The sequence below is a fragment of the Anguilla rostrata genome, chromosome 4 (genome assembly GCF_018555375.3).
Source record: "Anguilla rostrata isolate EN2019 chromosome 4, ASM1855537v3, whole genome shotgun sequence".
NCBI lineage: Eukaryota > Metazoa > Chordata > Actinopteri > Anguilliformes > Anguillidae > Anguilla > Anguilla rostrata.
Window position 1 is genome coordinate 50,660,476 of NC_057936.1, and position 25,691 is coordinate 50,686,166.

At 49.7% G+C, this 25,691-nt stretch overlaps 1 protein-coding gene across 9 annotated transcripts in view; it reads left to right on the top strand.

Moving 5' to 3' along the window:
• sulf1 (sulfatase 1) overlaps window positions 1–25,691 on the top strand; it is a 104,269-nt gene that overhangs the window by 67,248 nt on the left and 11,330 nt on the right. For 8 of the 9 annotated variants that reach the window (XM_064333037.1, XM_064333036.1, XM_064333039.1 and 5 more), the window contains 11 exons: window positions 9,021–9,274; window positions 10,552–10,791; window positions 12,104–12,255; window positions 15,092–15,261; window positions 18,278–18,428; window positions 18,682–18,857; window positions 19,102–19,230; window positions 19,858–19,914; window positions 21,604–21,739; window positions 24,240–24,450; window positions 25,340–25,601. In XM_064333037.1, the coding sequence (XP_064189107.1) occupies window positions 9,021–9,274; window positions 10,552–10,791; window positions 12,104–12,255; window positions 15,092–15,261; window positions 18,278–18,428; window positions 18,682–18,857; window positions 19,102–19,230; window positions 19,858–19,914; window positions 21,604–21,739; window positions 24,240–24,450; window positions 25,340–25,601 (1,938 nt within the window). Of the gene's footprint in view, window positions 1–8,047; window positions 8,184–9,020; window positions 9,275–10,551; window positions 10,792–12,103; window positions 12,256–15,091; window positions 15,262–18,277; window positions 18,429–18,681; window positions 18,858–19,101; window positions 19,231–19,857; window positions 19,915–21,603; window positions 21,740–24,239; window positions 24,451–25,339; window positions 25,602–25,691 lie in introns of those variants that run through there. The other variant, XM_064333044.1, reaches the window with a different exon arrangement.

Sequence of the window (25,691 nt, forward strand, 5' to 3'; positions counted from 1 at the left end):
AACGCTGGGTTGGCCATGGTCGTGCCTTTGCATTTGACCATGTCAGATGCCATTGACAAACGTGTATAATGAAAATGACATTTAAAATTTCAAAAAGTAAATCAGAGTTCTGTCTTGACATAAGACAGTAAAAAAATTCAGTAATTCGACACTGCTTAAATGAGGCAAATAAACGGCACTTTTATTGCAGTAATAAGAAAACCATTGCTGGTGCTGATATTAGTTGTTCATGTTTTTCTTTTCCATCGGCCTAAAAGTACTTTACTGTTGCCAGTCTTATGCTGTTTGTCATAAGTTGTGAGGACCAAATTGCAGATATTTGAAAATGGCACCCAGTCATTTCGTTCTCACCTTCTCCCTTCTTTTGTATTTGTTTATCTGCTTCCCTCATTGACCGTATTGTCTGCCACAATCTGGCACCTTTCAGAGAGCTTTTAAAACGGCACATTCAGGAAGACCCCCTATCTGGCCAAAATGGCACGGGACGGTCAGAGGCTCTGCTGAAGGGAACTGACCCCGCAAAAGAGGCAGGTAACCTGAGGACAATTGATAGCTACAGTTGGGCCATATTTCAGCGCTGCCTGACATTGATTAGGATTAATTGGCCGAGAGAACAAAGCGGGCCTTCTGTTTGGCCGCCACGATGATGCGGTGAAAACAGAGAAAAAACGTGTAAAGAAAGTCTGACCAGGGCTGAATAGTAAAGCCCTGTGTTATTAACAGCCCTGCAGGACACTTGCGCTTTCGGGATTATGAAAAGTGTCCCCCCCCCCCCCTTCTGTGAAGCCGAGGGGGAGGTGAGATTTATGAAAGCCCCCCACCCCTCCTCCCTCCCCCCAACCCCCAGTCTCTATCTGTGCGTCTTGCTGCAGGCTGGCTCTGTCGCTCCGTTCCGTTACAAACCGACAGGCCCAGTGTTTCGCGTGCTACACAATGGCGCGGATTCTCCTCCTCGTGCCATAAAACTTTGGCCCCTCGCTACTATTAAACTCAAATTATTAAACTTCAAAAGGTAGCTACAGTGAAGTCTCTCCAACGGTATAAATAACCCAGTTAATAACAACGCTGAGATCTTCCAAAGCTGTCCGGGGAGGGAAATGAATGTGTCATCGGCACAGCGTATCAAAGCTTTTATTTTGGCGCGACTTCCGACTCGGTCCGAACGACGTGACTGTTGGTTGGACTTCACGGCGCAGGTCTGCTGCGAACACTTGCTGCTGAACGTTGGGCCTGCTGGCCTTTAGAATCAGGCTGTGCCTGAGCCTTTCCTGTTTATGGTTGGTGCAGTGTGTCCATCTGAGAGAGGGCCTAAATCTCTGTTTCCTACTCATCCTCCCCCCTTCCCCACCTCGCTCACCATCTCCTCCCTCTCTCCTTCTCCCCGTTTCTCTCCCTCTTGTTTCTCTCTCACTCTCCCTGTCTCTCGCCCTCTCCTCTCTTTCTCCAACTCCCTGTCACCTTCTCCTCCCTTTCTCCTTTCTTTTCCTCTCTGTTTTCCTCTCCCTCTCTCTGTGTTTCGCCCTCTCCTCTCTCTCCTCTCTGCTTGTCTTTTGCCCGCACTCTCTCAGTACCTTGGCTACTGTGTGACTCCCTGCGGGGGAAACTTGAGCAGAGTGTGCGGGACGGAGGGTCCCGCGCGTCCACAGTCTCCCCTCAAATGTTTTAATCATTTCCCTCTTAGCCTCCTCAGAACCTCCCTGGCTTTCCCATCAGACCACCTGGTGGCATCCCCGATACAACTTTGAAGTCTCCTGAGCAGGATTAATTTAATGATATATTTTACATGCATTCATAATTAATGGCCACGCTCTGGCAGTTTCGGGACTACAAAGGTACCCTTTCCTTTCTCAGGGGTTGGGATTCATTCAATGGCGGTTCACATAGTCTCTGCACCAAAGCCATTGCCATTCTTCTTAAATTACAGAAATGAATGTATTAAAATAGTTTGCTGTAATTAAACACTCACCCCTTGTCATCACCCCCCCCCCCCCCAAAAAAAAAAAAACCCAGCCCCCCCCAGCTCCCCCCATCCTGTTAAATACTTCCAGCTTTGGAGGGAAATACAAATGAGCCTTTTCTTTAGCCTTTCGTTACTTTTGAAATGTAATTATTGTGGTTTGCTATGGCTTCCATCTGACTAGGTGTTCTGGAACACAGAGGTTTTATTCCCTTAAAGGGGCAGAGTAACAGGAGGGAGCCATGTGCGCATGGTGAGTGATGGGCCAGTTTCCTGGATGAGTACGGTTTCCTGAATAACATGAATACATTTAAAATATGCATTTATAACCCTGCGACTTGCTGTAATCAGGCTAATAGTTCTCTGATTTCCTGGAATTACAGTACCGTGGTTCAACAGCCAGCCTAAATAATTTATCAGTAATCAAAGGCCTTTGGTACACAATTTAGTACAGTAACTAAACCGGTGCAATATGACTTTGGAGACATTGATCCCGCTGTCTCCACATGACCTGGATGCCTGTTATACTGGGGAATAAAGAGGTCTTGTATGCTGTCTTGATTTTAACTGCGCTTGAAGGTTTTCCCAGCTGTACAAGCGGATGGACTCTTGGAGGATGTTCTGTTGTAAATGCCACGTTCCCTCTAGAGCCAGACACGGAAGCCAAACATCAGAGGGGGTTACTGAACCCTTTTAAATGTTTAATTCTTTGTGGACGTTGTGTTAACACGTTGTAGTTGTTGCGTCTTGAATTTTGTGTCTCTTTGGTTGAAATCTGACATAAGACTCTATCACTCTAACCAAACCAAACAGAAAATATGAAAGGATGACATGAAAGTTTGTCATTTCTTAATGAATGCCTGCTGAATGCCGAAGATTTCAGCAATAATTAAGCATTTACATTTGAGGCATCAACACTATTTGGCTGAAATTCACACTAGCAGATGCACACGGTACATTGGTAGAAATCACTTACTGTATCTACTAACATTTCAACAGTATACAGTCCAAATTAGATGTTGAGTACATGATATGGTCCACAGTTAGTTTCTGGTTAATATAATCTGTATTATTTACTGAAAGGAGCAATGAGTGTTTTCCAGGGAAAAGATGCTTTTGGCCGAGGACCCAATTGGATTTATTTCCACAGTGATTAAGTTGAATAGCCTGGAGCAGAGAGAGTGCAGTGAAACCACTTCAGTGAGCTAAACATTTTCTCCCTCAGTGCATAATCATCTGCGTTCTGCGTCTCATTGAATAACAGGAAAACCACAGGAATATCAGAGATAAGAGGAGAACAGGATCGGTGCTCTCCATTCGTTTAACATGGTCTGTGATATATGGTCAGTGTATTCCGTGTGATATGGATTCACTTTAATTCCACCTGGCACAGCAGAAGGCAAATGTCATCAAATATGACTCCTGTTGCTGGATTTTTTGTAAAAGGAAGCTTGAAGTTTGATTGCCATTACCCTCTCCACCATGTTATTTATGTGTGTGCAGGCGTATATGCGTATGTGAGTGTGTGTGTGGGTGGGTGTGTATGTGCGCATGCATATGGATGCGTATGTTTGAGTGTGCGTGTGAGCCTGCGTGCGTGCATGTCTGTAAAACTTCATTTGGTCAGTGCGCATTTGGTGAGTATCTGTGCTGTAACTGAATCGCTCAGCATGGTAATGAAGTCGTGCGTAGGATGTGGGAGAGAGAGTGTGACTGATAGACCTCTTCTTGAGTAGAGCTCATTATGGGCTGTGGATCAGTCTCCTGGCCCCCACAGCTGAAGCATGGCCTCAAGCCACTGCAGTGCTTTGCACACTCTCTCTCTCACTCTCTCTCTGGCATGAAACAGACAGCTAAAACCATCGAGATGAGCCCGAATTCCTTTGGTTCAGAATGCCCCCCCGCAAGCCAGGATTCATCTTTACAGAGCGCTGCAGCCATTGATCAGGAAGGTGTTGGGCAAAAGTGGCCTGCCGACAACTGGCATATATCTCCCAAGACCCTTTTCACCTCTGCAGTCAAGTCTGGATATCGCTGTCGATATCCCTTTTTGTCTGCCATGCGTGCTGTTTTTCTGAAAAGTCTGTGCATTTTCTTTTCCCGCAAGCTATTTATGAGAATGCGGCTGAGGCAAAAAGGAGCATTTAGAAATGTCTGGTGGTCGTTAATTAAATTTCATATCTGTTTCCAGAATTTTTTTAAGTGATGCATTTCTGCTGCTCTCTCTTACTGCAGCTTTTGGTTCATGATAACAAGTTAAAACGAGGCCTGAGAAATATAATGACAAATGCAGGCCTTTGAAATGTCTTTGACCTGGTTTGCGTTTGAAACCAGGTCAGAGACCTTGCGCTGAATAATAAAAGGGATTGTTTTTTCATGTAGCCCCTTTCATGCATCTCAAAGCACGTCTCATCTGAGTGGCATGCTGCTCAGAGCACCCTACTGCATGCTCAGAGAGTGCATTCACAGTATATGCCTGGACACATAGCTTTTAGCATTAGAAGCATTAGAAGCTTTTGCTGGTCCATTGCTGTGCTCAGCTGTTACAGAGCCATATACCACCATGGTGTTTTCTGGTACGGCACATGAGAAAGCTACACTGTAAGGTTTTAGACTGCATTCCTCTGTTGGATAGTGCAGTTTTTGTTTTTTTGCACTGTGACTGGGGGGGGGAGAAAAAAAAGATCATTCTCATGAAAGTAAATCTTAAGAACTCTTTGACTTGTTGTAAAGGTCCCTTGTCTTGAGGACCATTAATCTGAAAATTGCACTTTTTTTCGGAGCACATTTTGGCCGCTGCGTAATTAACGATGGACCTCATAATGGCCTTTTGTTTTACTCCTTTGAACCTCCGAGACCTTTCTTCTCAGTCCATTCTCAATGTAATTTCTCTCGTTCGTCCGGAGGACTATAATTAATACAGTGAAGGCTGCTTTATAGGCTCGTTTGCCCTAATCCTTCTATTGCTCTGAGGATAAAAAACCGCGTGGTCTGTGGGCTTTAATTGAGTTATTCGGAAACATATGGATGACCATCTAGTTCAAACTGGAAATGTTGCTACCTTTTTAAAAATTGAGTAACTGGAATTGATACTTAATTAGAAAATGGTAGAATATATCATTTTCGCCATTTCCAAGTTTCAGGTCATGATATCAAATAGCATGGATTTAGAATCCTTCGTTTTATAATTTGTGGGCTCTATCTCAGATTGTCCGCAGTGCAATCCAACAAGAGCTTGTCATTAAGGGAGATGATTTTGGGTAGAATTGTGTTATACGAAACGCTTCAAAAAAATTCTGCCAGTATCGTAAATCTCTGTCATAACTTTGACCGTACGGTCAGGCACTGCACAATGCTGTTAGTGCCAGAAACAGCAAGTGTCTAAAATTATAGCATTTTGTTGCCATGTTACATTAAATCTCAGTTTAGACTTTGACAGTGGAAAATCTTTCAAGTGCAATTTCAGGGGAGGTTGCGGCGCTGCTGTTAACCTGTAGATAACCATTGTTTTCAGACTTCACACTCATTCATTTTAACCTGCTAATTGGATTGTAGGCCAGAGTACATAAGAAGTATCTCATTCCCCCATTGATTAAACATGGGTCCGTATTATAAAGCAGTGATACGTGGCAGTCGAGGTTTAGCGATATTGCTTTAGTTTTTCAGCGAAAGGGTCATGAGAAATGGGGACTGGATGTGAACTGCGCCGTGTGGTTTGGGTTGGAGTGTCTCTGTTTTCTCTTTCTCTTTGCCTCCGTACTCCAGGACACCATGGTCCATAGAATTCCTGACTGTCATATTCATTACAGGCTTCGCAGTGCGTCCCTCGTAGCCCGAGGCATGTACAACGGTTCCAGCAGCTCTTTCAGGTCTGATTTTTGCGGAAAATTTCCTTTTGTTTCCCCCCGTTTGTTTGTATGAAAACAAAGGAGAGATTGTCAGTTGCTGTCGCGCACGCCGTGCGTTTGTTTCAGGCGTGAGCGTAGACCTGAGTATTTCGCTGAAGCCTTTCCCTGGCAGAATATTTTCTGTTGTTGAACGGGATGGTGCAGTTAGCGCTGTCTGGCTGTCTCCTGTGAAAACATAACATTCTTGTCTCAAGCAAACATCGCACTTAGCCTGTGTGAAAGCATTGTTCAACATGTTTCCTATTGCTTATGGAAACCACAGTATGCAAGGGCAACTGGCCTTGAAGGGCGGTGTCAGGGCTTGGAATCTTTTTGTCACAGACCGTGGTCTGACTGTCATAGGTGTCCTACACTATATGGCAGTGGAAGCCATCACTTTGCATTCCTTGATTTGCAGTTTGGTTTTCATGGTGGATGGAAAACTGAAATTGCATATTAAAAAAAAAAACTGAAAAATGAAACAGATGGCATTTGTGGTAAATTGTACAAAAAGTGAAGCTTTGAATTGAATAAATGTGTGATGCATTGTCTTCAAAGCTGACACGTCTGCATAGTTTTTGTTTAAGTTGAGCCAAAGGTCGCTTAATTGTTTTGTCTTACAGCCTGGTTTCCTTCATTGCATTCATGCTCCAACCACTTCAGAGCCTGGAGCTCTTCTGTGCAGGCTAACATTATTAGGACTCCATGCCTTCTTAGGGGAAGGGGTAAAATATAACAGGAAGGGGATAGATCAGACAATAACGCATTGTATTCCCATCTTAATTCTTCACTTTAAAAATTCACGTCGATGGACCTTTGCCAAGGTTCAATAAATCTCCCAAAGTTGAGCATCGTGGCTGCAGGCTAACATCAGACAGCTCTTTTTTTTTTGCCGATTGGTCTTTTACTGTGAAATGTGAGGATTTTGTACTTGCTGTAGGAGCGTGGGGGGAACGCGTGTTCTTTAAGAGGAGCTGGTGGGTGCAGGGGGTGGGGGTTGGGCGGTAGGGGTCTGCGGGTCGGGGTGGAGGGTAGGGGTTTGTCCAAACAGCGCCAGTGTTTGTACTGCGCTGTCGGGATGACTGCACCGGCTGGCCCAGCCCCGCCTGTCCAAAGCATTACCCGTCCAAAAAAGCACTCCAACCTCCATCTGAAAACCCATTATCATCAGCACCATCTCAGTGGGGGCGGGGATTGAAGATATAATTTTGCACGTGACTTTACTGAAGTTATCTGTTTGTTTATTCTTCCACAGCTGTGAAAATTTTCATTTTCATATATTCCATGCTAAGTATTAACTGACAAAAAAGCAACATTTTGTTTTGCACTGTGCCATTCCAAGCTCATATCCAATAAGCACTTAAGGTTTTTGTGGTGGTCGACCAGAGAGGGTTGCTTCTCGATTGCAGAAGGATGTTGGTCCTGGTCAAATGAGGAAATCCCAACTCTAATCTGCTCTCACAAGCTACTCCTTAGACCCAGACATTTTGGGGGTAAACTCAGTTCTGAGAGTTGTCTAATCTGGCCTTTGGGTTCCCAGCATTAAGGGGAAATGTTCAGCCTTCATTAACTTTTTTTTCTTTGCAGTAGGTCTGTGTGCTCGGGTTTTGGTGGGATGGGCCCACTCAGAGTGAGCACAATGGGAGGTCAAGTCAATGCGCAGGGGAGGGTTTGGTGGGGGGTGGTGCGAGGTTCGATGGGCTCCCTGTTTGGATGGAGCTCATTAAGTCCACAACATTACCATGAGTATTCCCATGTAGGCCCTCCATGGACACTCATTACAGAGTGACATCGCCGAGAACGGCAGTTCCCATAAGGTCATCCGCCACTCATGTGCACGTCTGTTGTGAATGATGGAAAGGAGAAGCCAGGTATTTTGCCCCAGGCGGGGAGCTGGGTTTGCCCTCGTAGGTGGCGGGCGTGGATGAAGCGATGAATCCGTGATTGGCGAGTGCAGCATGGGGTTAATGCGCCGGAACGCCCGCCCTTCACTCCGCGACCCCGGTGGCTCCTTACGCCCCGCCGTGTTTCCACCAGGGGTCATGAGCTCGCGGGCCTTTGACTGACGTGCAGACACAGGTTGTGATTGGCCCAGAGCCGGAGCCTGGCAGGGAGGAGGCTGGAGGGGGGAGGGGGCGGGGGCTTGAATTATCTCCGCTCCTCATAGACAGAGTTGAAGAGAATGTGCAGAGAGCTGCCAGACTGGGGTGTGATCTGACAGGAAGTGAGCGCGCTGTATTCTGATCTGCCTGGCAGTCAGAGTGTTTGAGCCTGCCTGCTCGCTCACACAGATGGAGAAGGGCTCTGGATTAAGCATGAGGCTGATAGATCCCTCTCAGGTGAGACGTAACAGCAGTTAGATCTAGTGCCGTCTTTTCTTTAATAAGTGTGATTAGATGTATTCATTGTGGACAGTTAAGTGTTCATGTTCTGATTCTTACAACTATTTACATTTCAGTTGTTTTGTAATTTATTTTATGTTGTAAAAGTAATTTAGGTTTATAAGTTTATGTAGATATTGTTTTATAGATCATAGATACTGTATTAGACATCCAAGAAGATTTATTCATGACAGAAAGGGTTAAATGGCTTGCATGCGTAGGTTTGGTCTTTTGGTTACTCTGCAGGTTGCTATATTTAGGGCAGACATTCAGTTTGCTTTATACAACAGATGTAGATGATGTCAAGGGTGAGTGTGTGGTGAAAAAGTTTCAACAGGAACAAGACGTTTATTTCGGTACGCTCACAAAGCAAGCCCGCAGACCTGCTCTATTATGATCTCTTCGGTCTTTCCGACATTCTCCACCATATAAAACATGGACAGGAGAGCATTTGATCCTGCTGTCTGTCTTTCCAAGTAGGATCTCACTCTCACGTTTGCTCTTTGTCTCTTTGCACCTCCTCAAACACAGACACAGCCAGACTCTTTCTCCTAAATGCACAAATGCATACACTCTCTCTTCCACACACTCTCTCCCTCTTTCACTCACCCTCTCTCACACATGCATATGCAGTCTCACTCACACATATACTCACATGCTCATTCTCAAACTCACACACACAGACTTACACATAGGCACACACACACATACACACACACACACACACACACACTTTGAGAACACAAAGCGCCTGTGTCTTAACGCTTTGATTTTGTGTTTCCGTGTTCCCTCTAGGCTTGCGAGTGACAGCTCTGGTTCCGTGACCCGCGATCTCCCCGGTGTCCCCCCGCCCTCCGTCTCAGCCATGATGAAGCCAGCCCCACTGGCCTGGCTCCTGCTGGCCCTGGTGCTGGTCCTGGTGGACCCGCCGGGCGGCACCGCCTTCACCACCAGGGGCCAGAGCCTGCGGGGCCGGGTCCAGAGGGACCGGAGGAACATTCGACCCAACATCATCCTCATCATGACCGACGACCAGGACGTGGAGCTGGGTGAGGGAGCGCGAGCCTCCTTTTCTCTGTCCTTTACCTCAGAGCGCCCTGCGAAGAGCAAGGAACTATGCTTGCATCATACAGCACACGGAGGAGCGCTAGTTACTGAAAGAGAGAGAACTTTAGTTATCATTTAAACCAATAATAAATTTGCACATTTAAGATCAAATGAAAATCATTTTCTGGGTTTCGTAGTTTTTAATGTGCTAATTTTCCTTTATTTTCATTGTTTGTTTAAATCTCATCACTAGGCAGTTGGTCAGTGCCAGCTCTTTCCAGTTACATTCACCGTCACCAAAGCACATGTAAGGAGAGCCTTTGCGTCAACACTGACAAATTCCTCCTTTTGAACGCACAGCGTTTAACGTCAGGCCTCTGACTCTGCTCTGTCGTATTCAAAGCTTGCCGGTCATTTGCGTGTTGATCTCCTCAAATGGAAACTGCATCCCTCAGATATCAGGCATGCTCAGAGCCTTAGTCACATAGCTGCAGCCAGCAGCCACAGCAAGCAGCCGCAGTGTTTTTCAGAGGAATCTGTCTTCTGCCGGTGTGACACGCTGATGTCACAGCGAGATACATTATGATTGGCTGTGGCTTCCTATCAAAACTATGTGCGGCTGGGTGATTCATTGTATAATTTTCAATTGCATACCCATGAAATCCTGGTGTCGAAGACTAGGTCTGTGTAGGTTTGTACTTTTTTTTTAGCTGGGCTTTTTTTTTTTTTTTCTTCATGCTATGTTATCAGGTTGAAAGGCTACAGTCACGGAAGGAGGGTCCAAATTGGATTAATTAGTGTACATAAAGGCCTAGCTGAAAGAATTTTGAATGGCTCTGTGTGGTCCCACCCTGTTAGAAACATTCTCTGTGAATTGTTTGTCGCAATCATTGAAGTGCCTTTGGGTTTTAAAGAAACAAGGTACCGTCCTTGCCTAGGTTTCATGATGTCGGATCCCTTTTGGGGGGGGTGAAGGGGGGAGTGCAGTTAGCATTCACAGATAAATTTGACTAAGCACGGAGGCCTCTTTTATCTCGCTGTAAATTACAGCTTTCCAGCGAAATCTTCAGATTTACTCAAACTGCGAACGCATGCAGCCCGTAATCAGAGCGAACGGAATCTGTCTGAGGTTCTCGTCGCTTCAAAGCCTGTAAACACGCACCCTGGGATTAAAAATGCGGTGCGTCGCCGTGCTCTGGGAGCGGAGCTGCAGTGCGCGGCGGCGGGGGGGTTTCAGAGAGCTATAGTCTCACCGCCGCGTGTCCCTCTTTCCCCGCAGGCTCCCTGCAGGTGATGAACAAGACCCGCAAAATAATGGAGGACGGCGGGACGACGTTCACCAACGCCTTCGTGACCACGCCCATGTGCTGCCCGTCGCGCTCCTCCATGCTGACGGGGAAGTACGTGCACAACCACAACACGTACACCAACAACGAGAACTGCTCGTCGCCCTCCTGGCAGGCGCAGCACGAGCCCCGCTCCTTCGCCGTGTACCTCAACAACACCGGCTACAGGACCGGTAAGAGGCTCGCCGTTCACTGTACTGCTCACCGTTCAGTCGCTTAGCAGCCACTTTCGGCTGCAAGACACAGGTGCTTTTTACATTGTGGGCAAGAACTACAAGATAAAGGGAAGGGTGGGTAGTATTTTTAAAAAAAATAGAAACATTGAGGTGCAATCTGGAAAGGTTAGCTTTTTGATGAGGAGCTGGGACAGCCAGCTGCTGAAAGAATGGGAGTTGGAGAGGTCTGGTTGGAGTGTGTGTTGTAATCATCGTCTGAAGATAGGAAGGGGCAGTACCATTCACTGCTTGGTATGTTAGTGTGAGTCATTTGAATTCACCGCAGGCAGCTCCCAGAAGCCAGTGGAGAGTGTTTAGCTATGGCGTAGCATGCGAGAATTTAGGCTGAAAAGCGAATGGGCCGCTGCATTGTAAGTTTGTTGCAGCGCCGCAATAGCACGAGCTGGTAGGCTGACCAGCAAGGCATTGCAATGGTGCTAACTTAGGATGGCTTCTGCAAGTCACTGTACAGGCTTTTGAGTGAGGAAAGTGTGAGTTCTCCCGATGTTCACAGTGGAATGTCTGTTCTCTGCATAAAGTTTATTTTATTTTTTGTGTTGAGTATCTATCATAATGTGATATCTTCACACCAGAGTGCTTGACACATTGTTGGACAAATTTACAGCCAAAGATTTCCACAGGAATCTGCCAAACAAGACAAGCTGTACAGTCCCAAATGCGAGAAAACAGCCAGTACTCAATACTGTTGCAACCATAGCCTTAAACAGAATTGTATTATTGATTTTAAAAATTACTTACTAATTAAAAGATTAAATGAAGATAATCTGTTTTATTGTAACCCATGGTGGAGAAAATCCAAAATGCCATCTGGCAGTATGAGTGGCGTGCCGGTTTTCTCATGAATAGACACTTGTGGGCTCCAGCACTACTTGTGGTTTCTCGCTGATATGTTAGCCTACAATTAGCTCTCTGGGGTAGACTGGCAGTTTGCCTGGATTTGGGGAAATGTTTAGCATGGTTTGGAGAAAAGAAGCACACACAAATGTAAACATACATTTACAGGTACTTTAGAAAGAGGCCACATCCACGGATGGCCTATTAGGAGAGAAGAGGAGAGGCCTACTGTTATTGATCAAGGAAAACCAGGGAGTCCCAGCAACCTGATCCCCTGTGGGTCTTAAATTGGACCAGCGCTACAAGCATGGATTAGCCTCGCTGAGATGCTGCGGGGCTCTTCCTGTCGGGAGCCGCCGTCGATTTCGACGTCGACTTTCTCTCCTGCTCACGCCTCTCTGTTTTTTTCCCGCAGCATTCTTTGGGAAGTACCTTAACGAGTACAATGGCAGCTACATTCCGCCCGGGTGGCGGGAATGGGTGGGGCTCATCAAAAATTCCCGCTTCTATAATTACACCGTCTGTCGGAACGGCTACAAGGAGAAGCACGGCGCGGAGTATTCCAAGGTATGTGCCCGCTAGCACCTCGGCAGAGCCCCGTGGGGGCCCTCGCCTGCCAACAGGAGGCTCATGAACCTGATCACCTCTCCCGCTTACAGGCCAAATGCGATATTTGCTCCTGAATACCTGTAGGCACCGTTTGACTGCGGTCCCAGTGTGTTTCTCAGTTACCACAGAACTCAGCGGTGTTGAAAGGGACTGTGTTTCCCTGGCATCTCCTCGACTCCCTGTCACCGCAGTTTAGCGTTTTGCTCGTCGATACGGCCCTGTAATGCAAACAAGTCAAGGGGTTTGACAGTGAGTACGTTTGTTTAGAAATGGCTCCGCGCTACTGTTTTTTTTTTGAGACGATGGAACCGATCCACGTTACAAATAGTTGGCAAACCAAACGTTTTGCCATCTCGGTGTCAGACTCAGGATATGAGCAAGGTGATAAATGTGCAGTCAGAGAAGGATCGGTTTGTGGACCGTTAGATTCCCGTAGCCTATGTTGTCTCGGAATGGCTGACAAACCTGAATTTGTTTTCCCAGCCGTGCTATTCGCCAGCATCGTACAGGTTGGGGCTGTTTGGCCCCGTGGAGCCGCAGTGAAGGTGTCTTGGTCTGGACGCAAGACCATTTGGCATGCTTCATTATTTATTTTAGGCTAGTTTGATGGATTGGGTAAATAAGTGTTTGGAATGGTGTTCAGATGTGAAATGACTCGCTTGTTGAATCAGACGAATGTGCAAAGTTGCCCGCTGGTTGAGAAGCAGCTCAGGTTGAGAGCTCCTTAGGTGAGACTAGGAGCATATTCTATAAATTATTATAGAGACACGCCGTGAAGACACATTTGAATCAGTTCTGGTTGAATGGACAAATATGAGTCCCTGCTTCATTATAGTGGTGTTGTCTTCTCTACCCTCACTATTGGTGGCATTGGCAAATGGAGGGATGTGGTGTATGGATTAGTCACATCACTCTGTGTGACATGGTAATGGATAAATCAGTCATATCCTTGGATGTGCAGCTAAGGCAGAAACTCTAGGGGTTTTCTAGACCAGGCTTGATATGGTGCAAGATACTATCTAGTCTGTAGGTAAATCGAGCACTAGGTACACTTTAGAGGTGGGAAAATGGCAAGCATTGTTGGGTTGAATGGCCTGTTCTTGTCATTGTGTTATGTTGTGTTGTGTTATGTTATGTATGTGTTATGTTATGTTGTTATGTCATGTCATCTCCTAAACCTGGGCAGTAGCAGTATCTTGATAGATCTAGTGCGTGCATTTAGTCTCATCATTATGTATGACATGTCAATGCATAAAGTAGTTATATATAAATATATGCACGCATATCTCACACCAGGCCAGTTGGCACGAGGTACAGGAAACAGATTCTGGTGTGTCTGAAATAGGCAGCGGTGACTCATTATTTCTCTATTAGTGGTTTTATCACTGGTTTTATTACTCTGAGGCGTGCGCACGAACAACTTCATTATCACGCACCCTCGCCTCTCCCTCCTCTCTGACTCATTCCCTCCGCTCAGTGACTCAGGGCGGACAGACAGAGGCGCAGGGCTTTGTGCACAGCTTTTATTCATTTGTTTGTTCATTTGTTCACACCGTGCAGTATTTTGGTTTTGGGAAAACAATTTCTATCTTATGTTCGTGCCTGCCAACAGTAGCGAAGACAAGGGAGATTTTTCTGTGCGTCAGTATATCGCAGAAACTGATTGTGTGTGTGCGTGCGTGCGTGTGTGTGTGTACATGCATGCTGGCATGTTTTCCTATCAGCATATCAATATTGGAGAAATACAGGAGAAATTACAAGAAGGGAGAGGAGGAGAAGAGGTTGAACCCAGTGAACCCAGACCTTTTAAAATGTAGTATTCATATGTGCATTTGACCGCTTCTTCAAAATATTGAGACTTAACAAGGGAACAGTTTCAGGCATATACATGTGCATCCATGCTTGCACATACAAGCTGCCCTGCTGATGTCTGGAACAAAGATTAATTTACCACTTGAGCAGCGAGGCATTTAAAGAAAGATGTAGCGCCAGACGGCTAGGGCCACTGCCAGACCTGTGAACCATAGGCCTAAATCAGGGACTCCAGTCAACACCAGTCCTGGAGGCCCACAGCGTCTGCGGCTGTCTGTGGCTTTCTTTCAGTCAACAGCCAATTAAGGCCTTGGAGACGGTACATAAGTATGTAACGTGCACTTAAGCTCTGAAACATGCTGAAAACCAACAGACAGTTGGGCACTCCAAGTCTTTAGTTCGAGACCCCTGCCCTAAATCAACCCCACAGAAGCCTTGTTGCCGTGTTAATGTGCTGGAGCCGGTGGGTGGCGGACGAGCACTAGGGCCCCAGCTGGGAGTCCCTAAGCCCCATATTGACCCAAAATGGGGTGTGCCCCCGCAGCTGTGCAGAGGCGCCCCAATCTGCACACGGGATCAGCCGTGCCTGCCGCCACGGCCTGCGCTCTGCCACCCTTCTCAAGCACGGGGGGCGAGAGAGCTGCTCCTGCAGTCACAACAGTGAGCCGAGCGATGAGCTGTGTCCTCCCCTGGCCATGGCGGTGACTGTCAGCCTTGGCCTCCTGAATCCCCTTATCATTAAACACAGCAGTCTCACAGAGCCGCATGCTGGAACAGGCAAATCCAGTTCAGACACACGCTCCCATCACGCGCTTGTTAGCTCACTTTTCTGAAGCTGCTGCCTTGCGACAGGAGCTGTCCCCGAGCGTCGAGTTTGCGGTGCAGTCTGCAGGACGCTTCTGGAAACACTGCGTAGCGTGCTTTTCAGCTTGTATTAAGGGACTCACTCTATTCTCCTTTTTTTTTTTCCTCCTCGATCCAGGATTATTTCACAGATCTGATAACCAACGACAGCATCAACTTCTTCCGGACGTCCAAGCGGATGTTCCCGCACCGGCCGGTGATGATGGTGATCAGCCACGCCGCGCCGCACGGGCCCGAGGACTCCGCCCCGCAGTACTCCGGCCACTTCCCCAACGCCTCCCAGCACATGTGAGCACACGCCTTCTCCTCTCCGCGCTTTACCACCGGCCAGGGGGCCAGGGAGAGCCTGCTCTCAGGCTCCCATGTTCACACCGTGTCTCCCTGTGCTGGCATACCCTGTTTCTCCCGGTTTATACTGTACCACCCAGCTCATGTTAGTACACCCTTCCCTTGTTAGTACACCCTTCCCTTGTTAGTACACCCTTCCCATGTTAGTACACCCTTCCCTTGGTCCCTGCTCATCCTGTAACTCCCAGTGCATGTTCAGAGGCCCCTTCCTCCTGACTGGTGTTAGTGCACTCTTCTATCAGTCTCCCATTTCGCTCTGTGCGTGTATGTGGAGTAGAGGAGAAAATTAGAACTGCATGTGAAAGAGTCTTTGTGAATTCCCGAGAGCGTATTTGAGCACGTAGTGCGGCATAAAAAAAATTGCTCAAAGTCAGCGGTAGTCACTGCAGGTTAGTCAAGAGCAGTTGTATTGATGTGATTGACAGTGTGGTCACAGCTGTTGTTTGTGTGTGCATTTAAGCTTCTCTGTAATTTTTGTTTCGGTGGGTGTTGCATGCTATGTGAAACCTTTTTTCTTGCATGGAAAAGTTTAAAAATATCAATCCTTGCCATTGAGTTTTTGCTTGAGCGCTTAATTTGAAGACAGAACTAGTTTTCCTTTTGAGAATGACTGGAGGCATATTTTCCAATACATTAACAGCGATCTGCTGAGGTGGCTTTCACAGAATTGTTAACTACATGCGCTTGACTGTGAAGTTTGTGGACTGGGAGATGTTGTGCTCGCTGAAGAGATGCTCTGGGCTGCCTCCTTTTACCACCGTAAATCAGAACTGATTTCCAGTCCAGGAATAGTTCAGGAAACGTATGATCAGGATGGGCAAGCCTGTGCGGAACACTGTAACAGAGCCAAACCCGCTATGGGTTTCCACTGTCATCACCGGTCTCTCTGCGTGCGGCTGTTTGTCCTTAGCTCCTCACACACCCAGCCATTCGCTGGGTACCCCCCACCCAAACCCCACCCCCCCACAGAGAGGCCCCCGAGAGACAGCAGCAGGGCAGTAGAGCTCCTCTGCCCCCCACCCCCACCCCAAACCCTGCCCCCCCGCTCCAGAGGACTTCCTGACCTCCCCCCATATCAATCAGAGCTCTCACTCTGCAGCCCCTCTGATATGTGGAATGCATTGTTTGCTTTAGAGGAACCCTTTGTTGCATTATTAATTTATTTTTAGTGCGAACCCGGGGCCCTGAATAGCTCCAGCCTGTACGGGGCCCCCGGGGCACGGTGTGACTGGCATGTTGTTTCGGTGTGTGAATTGCCGCTCGGTGAGTTAGTACGCGTTAGCCAGCTCGGGACCGGCACCAGGCTGATGGGGGGGGGCGGGGGGCGGGGGGTGAGGGGGGACAGCATGGCTGCATCTGATCTTACCCCCCCTCCCCTCCTGGCCTCCACAGTACGAGCTGGCAAAGTGCCACACTGTCTTCACAATTCTTACGGGCTTTCAGTTGGCGCTGGAGCGGTTGAACCTGCGCGAGATGCTTCAGTGACTGGTAGAGGTGTCGTTCTGATGGAGGTGTTCAGGAAAGCTGCTGTCCGAGCCAGGCTGGATTCAGGCAGTGGAGATCATACAGATGTGTGTGTGTGTGTGTGTGCGTGTGTGTGCACGTGTGGAGCTGGCAGTCCTCCTGGCTAACCAGTACAGTTCATCCAAAACGCACGTGGAGAGCTGCCGTCGCAGTGAACCAGCCCCTGTAAATCAGAGGAGGAGCGGGCGCGCTGTAAGAAGCGAGAGCAGCGGGGGGTTTGATGCTAACGCTATTAGCATTCCCCACCGGAGGTGTTTCCCGCTGACGCGCCGCGTCTGAGAGCGCGGAGAAGGCCTCTGGCAGGAGAGGACCGGCCAGCCCGTGTGACGCGGCAGAAAAGGCCGTGTTTATTAACGCGTCAGGCTCCCCGCCGCCGTCCCGGCATACCCGCGAAATGCCAAGCGGAGCGGCCGCCGCGCCCGCTCATCGTTCAGCGGAGCAGGAGCGATGGAGGTTCCGGGAGGGGGACCGCGGCTCGGCTCAGCCCCGCGCTGCACGGCGCGGCGTCAGGTGCCGCCTCTCCCCCGGTATCGATTGATTTATTTGTCTGACCCCCGCATTCCTGTCGGCTTTCGTCGGCCCCGGCCGTGCCTCAGCGGCGCGGTGCAAAGAGACGGGCTTCCATTGTGAGGCGCATTAGTCCGCTCCTCTGGCTGGGTGAAAAGTTCAGCCGGCGGACAAAAGGAGCCGCGGGAGGAGAGGGCAGAAGCCGCGGGCTCCATCGGAATGGACGGCCTCTGTCGCGGGAGTCCATTAAGGGGCGGAGCTGGGTGAGCCGATGGGTAGACGGAGCGTCGGGCGAAGGCCTCGGCCAACGGGAGCGACAAGTGGAATGCCCCCCGGTTCCAAAAACAAGATCGGTCCCTTTTATGTACCCGCGCTTTCCTTCCCCACTCCGAACGCGCCGTGCATATTAAAATCTCATCCTGGGAGTCCTGTTTTCTTTGGGGTGGCTGGTCGGGGAGAAATTATTTTCTTAGCCGTGTGCCCAGCCCTCAAATGGATTTCTCCTCGCCAAAGCGCCCCTGATTCCTGGGACTCCGCGTGGAGCGATGGACAGAAATCCCTGGAATAACCACCTTCCAGGGAGAATTAGTGAATTTGCCTGTGCAAACAGCCATCAGCCAGCCTCTTCAGGCGCTTGTCAGACATGTCAAGAGAGCAGATAAATGAATAGCCAGCCCTCTGGTTATGGAATGGAGAGGTGGGATTGCCAAAATGTGAAGAGGTGCTTACAGAAAGTCTTCTCCCCTATTACAACAGAAGCACTGTGATTTCTACCCCTAGAATGCCCAGTTAAACCTGAAGGGCTGTGTGTTATGCTTTTAGTACTCCCAGTTATACCTGAATATCTATGTGTTATGCTCTTAGTACACTGTTATACCTGAAGAGCTTTGTGGTCTGCCCTTATACCTGTGTATTCTGTCCCTAGTACACCCAGCTACAACTACGCACCCAACATGGACAAACACTGGATCATGCAGTACACAGGCCCGATGAAGCCCATCCACATGGAGTTCACCAACTTCCTGCACCGCAAGAGACTTCAAACCCTCATGTCCGTGGATGATTCCGTACAGCGGGTAAGTGAGCGAATCCCCAGTTTCGCCCACTGCCCCGGCCACGGCTGTGGGTTTTGGATGTGTACTGCGGGAGAGACACAGAGAGAGCGAATGAATGCGAGCATTATATTTACACTGTGCGCGGTGGCTAGCCTAGCCTAGCCTCACAAACACCCGTGTGGTCAGAAGGTCGGTCTTCTGTGTGCTGTGGTTGTCGCCCGCGGTGGTGTCGGTGTCGGTGGCCTGACGCAGATCCGTGCTGCCGCCCGCACAGATATACGAGACTCTGGTGGAGACGGGGGAGCTGGACAACACCTACGTCATCTACACGGCGGACCACGGCTACCACATCGGCCAGTTCGGGCTGGTGAAGGGGAAGTCCATGCCCTACGACTTCGACATCAGGGTGCCCTTCTTCGTCCGGGGCCCCAACGTGGAACCAGGAGCAGTGTAAGACCAGTTGGTCACATGACCACCTCCACCTACAGTTCCATTTGTGCAGTATGGCATTTTGGAATGATATATTATTTATCTCATTTGTTTTTGGCTTGTGGAGACCCACAGACAGCTATCAGACAGTGAAAACAGATTAATTTTAAATGATTTGACTAATAATGTTGTGTGTACTTTCTTGGAGTGTTTGAGGCATCAACCCTGCTGAATGTGCTTTTTTTTTTACACTGTGCATCTGCAGCAATACTCAGCTGGTGCTGAATATCGATTTGGCCCCCACCATCCTGGACATCGCGGGGCTGGACACGCCTCCCGACATGGACGGCAAGTCCATCCTCAAACTTCTGGAGCAGGAGCGAACGGGGAACAGGTGAGAGGTCGCGTTCAACATTTCATTTTTATCCGACCGCATCTCACGCAGCAATCCTGTGGAAAATCCAGGCCGATCTGTCTGACGCCTCTCCTCAGGGGACCCCATGCCACGTGTTACTGTAACGTACACAAGCAGGAGAACACAGAGCGTGCGGTGGATTGAGTACTAAAGACACACAGGAGCAACCAGGCCTTTTCTGACTCATCTGTGAACAGGAATTACCTGTTTAACAACTGTACTCTTAAAACAATTAACCCTTTGGTCTGAGAGGAAGTGTTCTCATGTTCCAGATATACATTTGTTTTAAATTACAGTGGAGAGTTAGGAGGTCGCAATTTTAATTTTTTTCCTTAATTGAACTCATTAATTACATTTATATCCTGTACCGCTATGATGAATAGGTTAATCAGAAGGCCTGTGATTATAGGCGATCATAGGCGTGTGATTGTGAGAGAGAATAAAATAAAGTGAATCTCTTTTTTTTGTTCTTTGTCAGGGGTGCACCGCACCCTGAGGGCACTGCTGGAAAGTTGCATAATGTGGGATAAATGTTAAACTAACAAGCTCGCAGGGATTCCATGGCAAAAGTATTCCATAAAATGATTGCATTTCGTTGCACTTCAGGTTCAAACCAAACCGGAAAGCCAGAGTCTGGAGAGACACATTCCTGGTGGAAAGAGGGTAAGAGTTCTTATTCCTGTTTCTTATCACTGAGTCACGGGCCCGCAGCGGACACGGATGACGCAAATGTTACATTTTCCTGGGCTCTTCATGTCCAGCGTTCCTCAGAACCAGATTCCCAGTCCTTTGCTTGTTTGCTTTCCTCAGTACTCCGAACAGGCTCCAGACCAGCATGGCCTGGATAGCTGGCCTGTGTTAGGGTTAGGGCTCAGGTTAGTGTTTGGAGAATTTTTACGCGAATGCGTTTGGCCAGTGACGTGCAGCTGTCTAAAGTTACCGGCGCGCTGCGATATCTCGTGCCCCCCCGGGGGGGTGGGCGGTTCACTGACCCGGCTTTGCGGGGTGTTCGTTTTCCCCTGTCAGCAGAGGACGAGCACGTCTTTGTCTGGAGCGCGGCACATTCTGCCAGCGCCACTCCCGAAACACCCAGCCCCCCTTAAACTCCGGTCGGCCCCCCCGCCCTCGGCCTCCGAGACTCCTGGGTACATTACACCGCCGCTCGGGAGCTAGACACGCACAAAGATAAACAAAGTCTCCCAGCGGCGGGGGTGGCGTTACCTGAGGAATGACAGGAAGCCTCACTCGATACACACACAGGAGGTCTCACGGGGTGTCAGAGGAGGAATGCGCCCGTGATACGGGGAGCACCTGCGTGTTTCTCAGGAACACTACCCCGCCCCCTCCCCTCACCGAAGCCCGGCAGCTACGGGGTCTGCCCGCCGGTGAAAACGTCCGGTCCGGCCGCGCTGGGAAGCGCCACCGAAAACGCGCCGGTGAACGCGATGCGCTGCGGTTTTAAGGGCCCCGTCCATGTATCGCTTAACACGCCGAGCTGCCCTAACGCCGCGGGCGCTTCGTTGGGAACGCGCGGCTCCGGACGCTGTAGTCCCACAAATCTCTGCCGTTAGGCTCTCCAGAGAGGCGTTCAGAGACGGTTTTCCCCCGAAGGGTTTCACATGCAGTGTGGCCCATTCTATTGGAAGTGGACTCAGAGAGGGAGTTTAAGTAGCCTCTGTGGCAAATATAAGCTCCCCCTGCTGGCATATTAAAGGAACTGCTTCTGCATAAATAATTAATGTGTGTGTCTTTGGCTTTTTGCCATTTAACTCAAACTTTCATTCATTTTATGTGCTTGTGAATGTCACTCACAGTGATTCCTTTATTGGTGGTGATGTTTTTCTGTGTAGTAGAGTTGCCTGTCGTATAGGTAGCCCCTGCGGGTTAAACTGATTTTATTGAATGGGCATCACTCACATTGAGATAGGGTAAGGGAAAAAAAAAATGACCAAGAGATAAGGAACGGAGATGAAGAAAGACGGTACCTGATATTCGCTGTAAGGATCCTATTGGCTGCAAACGGGTCTGGCCTTTGCCTTGTCACAGCCAGAGCACATTCGCGACGGTAGCTGATGCGTTAAAGAGAACCTCGTACACAGCCGCTGAATTCAAGCCCCGGAGGGTTGTTTGTTCTCTTCTCTGTCACTGCGGCGGTTCTTTTTTTGGTATTATGAGACGGCGGTGAGCGCTGGCAGGCCCGAGTTGGGGGACCCTGGCTGGAGGCTGTGCCCGAGCGGGGTGGGGGGGTCACGTGACTGACCTCAAAGTCGCAGTGTAACCGCAGTAACCCGCGCCGCGCAGCGTTCCAGCCCCGCCCGCCGCCTCCTCACCAGACCCCCGCTCCCGTTGCAGGAAAATCCTGCGCAAGAAGGAGGACGCCGGCGGCAGCCTGAGCACCCAGCAGACCAACAGCCTGCCCAAGTACAAGAAGGTGAAGGAGGTGTGCCAGCAGGCCGAGTTCCAGACCCCCTGCGAGCAGCCCGGACAGGTAAACTTTCCACAGCCACCTCCCGCCCAACCGCCCCCCCCCCGCCCCCCCGCACCGCCCCATACAGCACATACGCATGCCCGCATCCCACCGGGCTAATATAGCTTCAGTCCGTCTAGCCGCACAGGTCTGGTTCCGACCCCGTCTCACCATCCCGCGCTAATGGAAGCACCGCCGTCACGGAAAAAACCGAAACGTTTCCACTCCGCGAGGGCCGGGAGCTGCTTTTTTTTTATGACTGGGCCAGGCGGCGGAGCCAGAAACGGCCTCCGAAGCGCCGCTCTCCCGCTCCCGCTGAAGAAGCGCTGCTCTCCCGCTCCCGCTGAAGAAGCGCGGCCGGCCGCGACGGCGACCGAGCGGCGAGCGGAGCAGCGCTGGAGCTGTTTCGGAGAGCGCTCCTTCATCAGCTCCTTTTAGGAGCGGCTGGCGAGCCCGTGCCTTTTAAAACGAAAGCGGCGTGGCAGTGAATCAGGCCGGGCTAAAAAAAATCAAAATACAAATTATCACTATTTCATGGTAGCGTTAAAACGCAGACAGGCTTTTTTTTTTAGGCACTTCTAATGCAAAACAGACCCTGTTTTATGACCGCGTAAGTGTTTGCATGTAAAGCTTAATATGGTCATTAATTAAAGACTGCTGCTGCTAAGTTTAGCCCTGCGTGCGTGTGTGCGTGTGTGTGTCTGTCTGTCTGTCTGTGCGTGCACGTGCATGTCTGCAGCCGTGTGTTCGTGTAGAACAGAGAACTTGTGTGTGCATGTTTTTGTGCGTGAGTGCGAGCGTGAGAGAGCGTGAGAGAGCGTGTGTTCGTGTGGGAATGCCAGCGCCTTACAGCACCTGTGCAACTGAGGACATGTGTCTTCCTGCCTTGAATTATGATTCTGAATTATGGCTTTTATGGCCTTTGCTTCTAATGTGTCTTACTTGACTGCGGGACTGACCATCGCACGCTGCCTTTAAGGAGGAGAATGGGGGGAGTCCGTGCTGAGCCATCAGCAGCTGCAGATCACACCCACGGCCTGGCTATAAACACACAGGAAGTGACATGTCTAATTCTAAACAGGGCTGTGACACCGAAGGCTTGGCACTGACACGGTTAATAACTCGGAGCTAAAGCTGAATAATACGGTACAAAAGGGCACCAGCATAGCATGTATATTTTTACTTGTGATAAGCCTGATGCTCTGCCCCTACATGGCTTCTATGACAGTGCCCTGCCATCCTCTAATCTTAGTTTCGTAACATTGGTTTAACCAGTGGCATTGGCAAAGTTCAGAGATGCCATGGCTTGCCAGATGCTCCTTCTATAATGTAATGGATTGAAAAAATATACAGTCCTGCAGGTTCTTTTTCTTTCATTGTCATGCTCATGTAATGGTACTTGTAAAGCTTCAGTGAGGGAGGCGTGAATGCAAACTGTCACTTGCTCACATGTTGCTCGTAGTAAATGAGGTAAATGAGGACTCTGTGCGGGTGGAGCTTAGCGGAGCTGCGTTAGCTTTGGGCTGTGCCTCCCGGAGCAGGTCGCAGCTCGTGCGGTGTCACTCCGGCCCACTCGCGTTTCCCCGAGCCTCTCGTCCCCGTCCTCACCCGCCGCGGGGGAACGCGGTGGAAAAAAAAGCGCTAAAAGCCGGGGCGAGGAGAGGAGCGACGCCAGACTTCACTCCGCGGCCGGCCTCGCTCGCTCACTCGCTCGCCCGCTCGCCCGTGGCCGTGTAAACGGAGGGGCCCCCGAAAAAAGCCGCCGCTCGCTCTCCACATGACTGGGCGCCGCGGATACGCCGCGACCGCGCCGACCGGTGGCGTGCGAACCGATTCCCCTGCCGTCCCCTCCGTCCCGTCCCCGCCCTCCTCCGTCTGTCTCCCCCCCCCCCTCCGCCCCGGCCCGCATGCAGATATAACATTACCGTCAGACTGTCGGACACATAAGCTGCCTGTCAGGATGGGAGCGCTTCACAGGAAATTCGATCAGTATGCCACGGCCATTGTTTGGATGTGGTTTCCCACAGTTGTGAGCAAATGTCTGAAATGTGGTCGGCGGGAATCGTCTCTGTCCCTCTAAACGGCTGCTAAACGAGGAGAGCGCTACAATGTTCGCCTTTGTCTCCTCTGTTTGTTTTTGCTTTGTTTGTGTTTTGCTGTTGTTTAGGTGGTAGGAGCAGCAGGGAAAGGTCAAACATTAAGGCTCTGAGGGTAGCGTGAACTCTGCATGGCAGCGTCAGTGTTTTGAAGGGTTTGCTTTTATGCTGGTGGACAGGAGATTCTGATTCCTATTCATTTCCACTGGATTGTGTTTCGCATAATGTCGGCCTGAAAGAACTGTCTCTCCTCAGCCCCGTCTGGATGAAAATCTGGCAGCACACTGAAAACAATGTCACTGAAAATATTATCCCTGAGCATACCCAGAAACCCCGCTGTCTGCGTCGCAGAGTCTCACTGGCACGGAGAGCGTGCGTCTTGCCTGTCGACGCGCCTTGACTCCGATCTTGCTGTCCCCTGGCAGAAGTGGCACTGTGTGGAGGAGATCACGGGGAAGTGGCGCATCCAGAAGTGCAAGGGCTCGCCCAAGGAGGGCCCGCGGAAGAGAGCGAGGAGCCTGCGGCCTCGGGCGTTCGACGGCCGGGAGAAGGACTGCGACTGCGGGGAGGGCCAGTACAGGACCGGGCGGGGCGACCGGCGAGGCCACCGCCACTTCTCCCACTCCGGCAGCCAGCGTGAGTGGCCCCCGGGTTCCAGCTGGGCCCCCGGCGCGATTTATCACGTCTCGGGCGTTAGCGCCGCGCGTTCAGGCTGCTTCTCCCCGGCCTGCGCACCGGAGGCCGGTATAAAGCACTTTCCAGAAAGCACGCCGGAGATTTCCCGCCGTGTAAAACGGCGTTAGTCGCTGCGCTGCAGAAGTGCGACCCGTGATTTATAAAGTGTCCAGGATTGAACTTTTCAGAGAAAATATTGTACAGCGTTTTCTTTTAAGGGTCAAAGAGGTCTGGGAATGCTCTGCTTAGGGTTAGGGGAGCTTTTGGCAACATTCTTTTGGCACACACAATCTCTCTTCATATGAGCATTCATGTGGATACTAGGAAATGTAGATATATTTTTAAATATTATGATTGCGAGTGCCACAGATGTGCGCATCCTGTTACGGTAATGTAGTCCTTATCCCAAATCAGACATGCCTGTAAAGTCCAAGTTGTCATTTTGAATGAAGATACGGAACAGGTGGGAGACTGAATGAGCAGCACTGACAATGTTATGGTCAAGCTACATGGGAAAATTGTTATTGCCATACTTGTGGCACGTCTATTTGATTTTCAAGGCCTTAAATGCAGTGAAAAGTAAGGTAGAACAGTCAATATAATTCCCTAATTTTGTCAGTGGTGTCTTAATAAGGACTGAGGTTTTGAGTATTCCCTGAATTTAATCATTTTACATATGGGGTAGCAATCCTTTGCAGTGTGTGAGTATGGAATATAGGGGGGCCATCTAGTGGGGTGAATATGAGTTGCACCTGCCTTGTAATAAAACTGCAATCTGGGATTCTTTCTTCCCTCTGTGTGTTATTCCCTGGTAGCACAGGATACTTATATGTCCTGTCCCGTTTGTCAGGTTATAGGCCGCGGTTTGTTCACACGCGCCCCTCCCGGTCGCTGTCGTTGGAGTTCGAGGGGCAGATCTACGACATCGACCTGCAGGCGGACGACAAGTCGGCTCTCCGCCCGCGGAACATCAGCAAGAGGCACTACGAGCAGGAAGAGGAGGAGGGGGAGGAGCTGGACTTCGACCTCGAGTCGGACGACGCCTCCGAAGAGATGCTGGCCGATGACACCAACGCGGTGGGCTACCCAAACTCCGTCAAAGTCACGCACAAGTGAGTCCCACCCACCCGGCTCATCAACGGAATGTGCAGGTCTGCAGTTCTACACGCCTCCAGCGAAATTTGATCTCAGGAGGTCTCTCA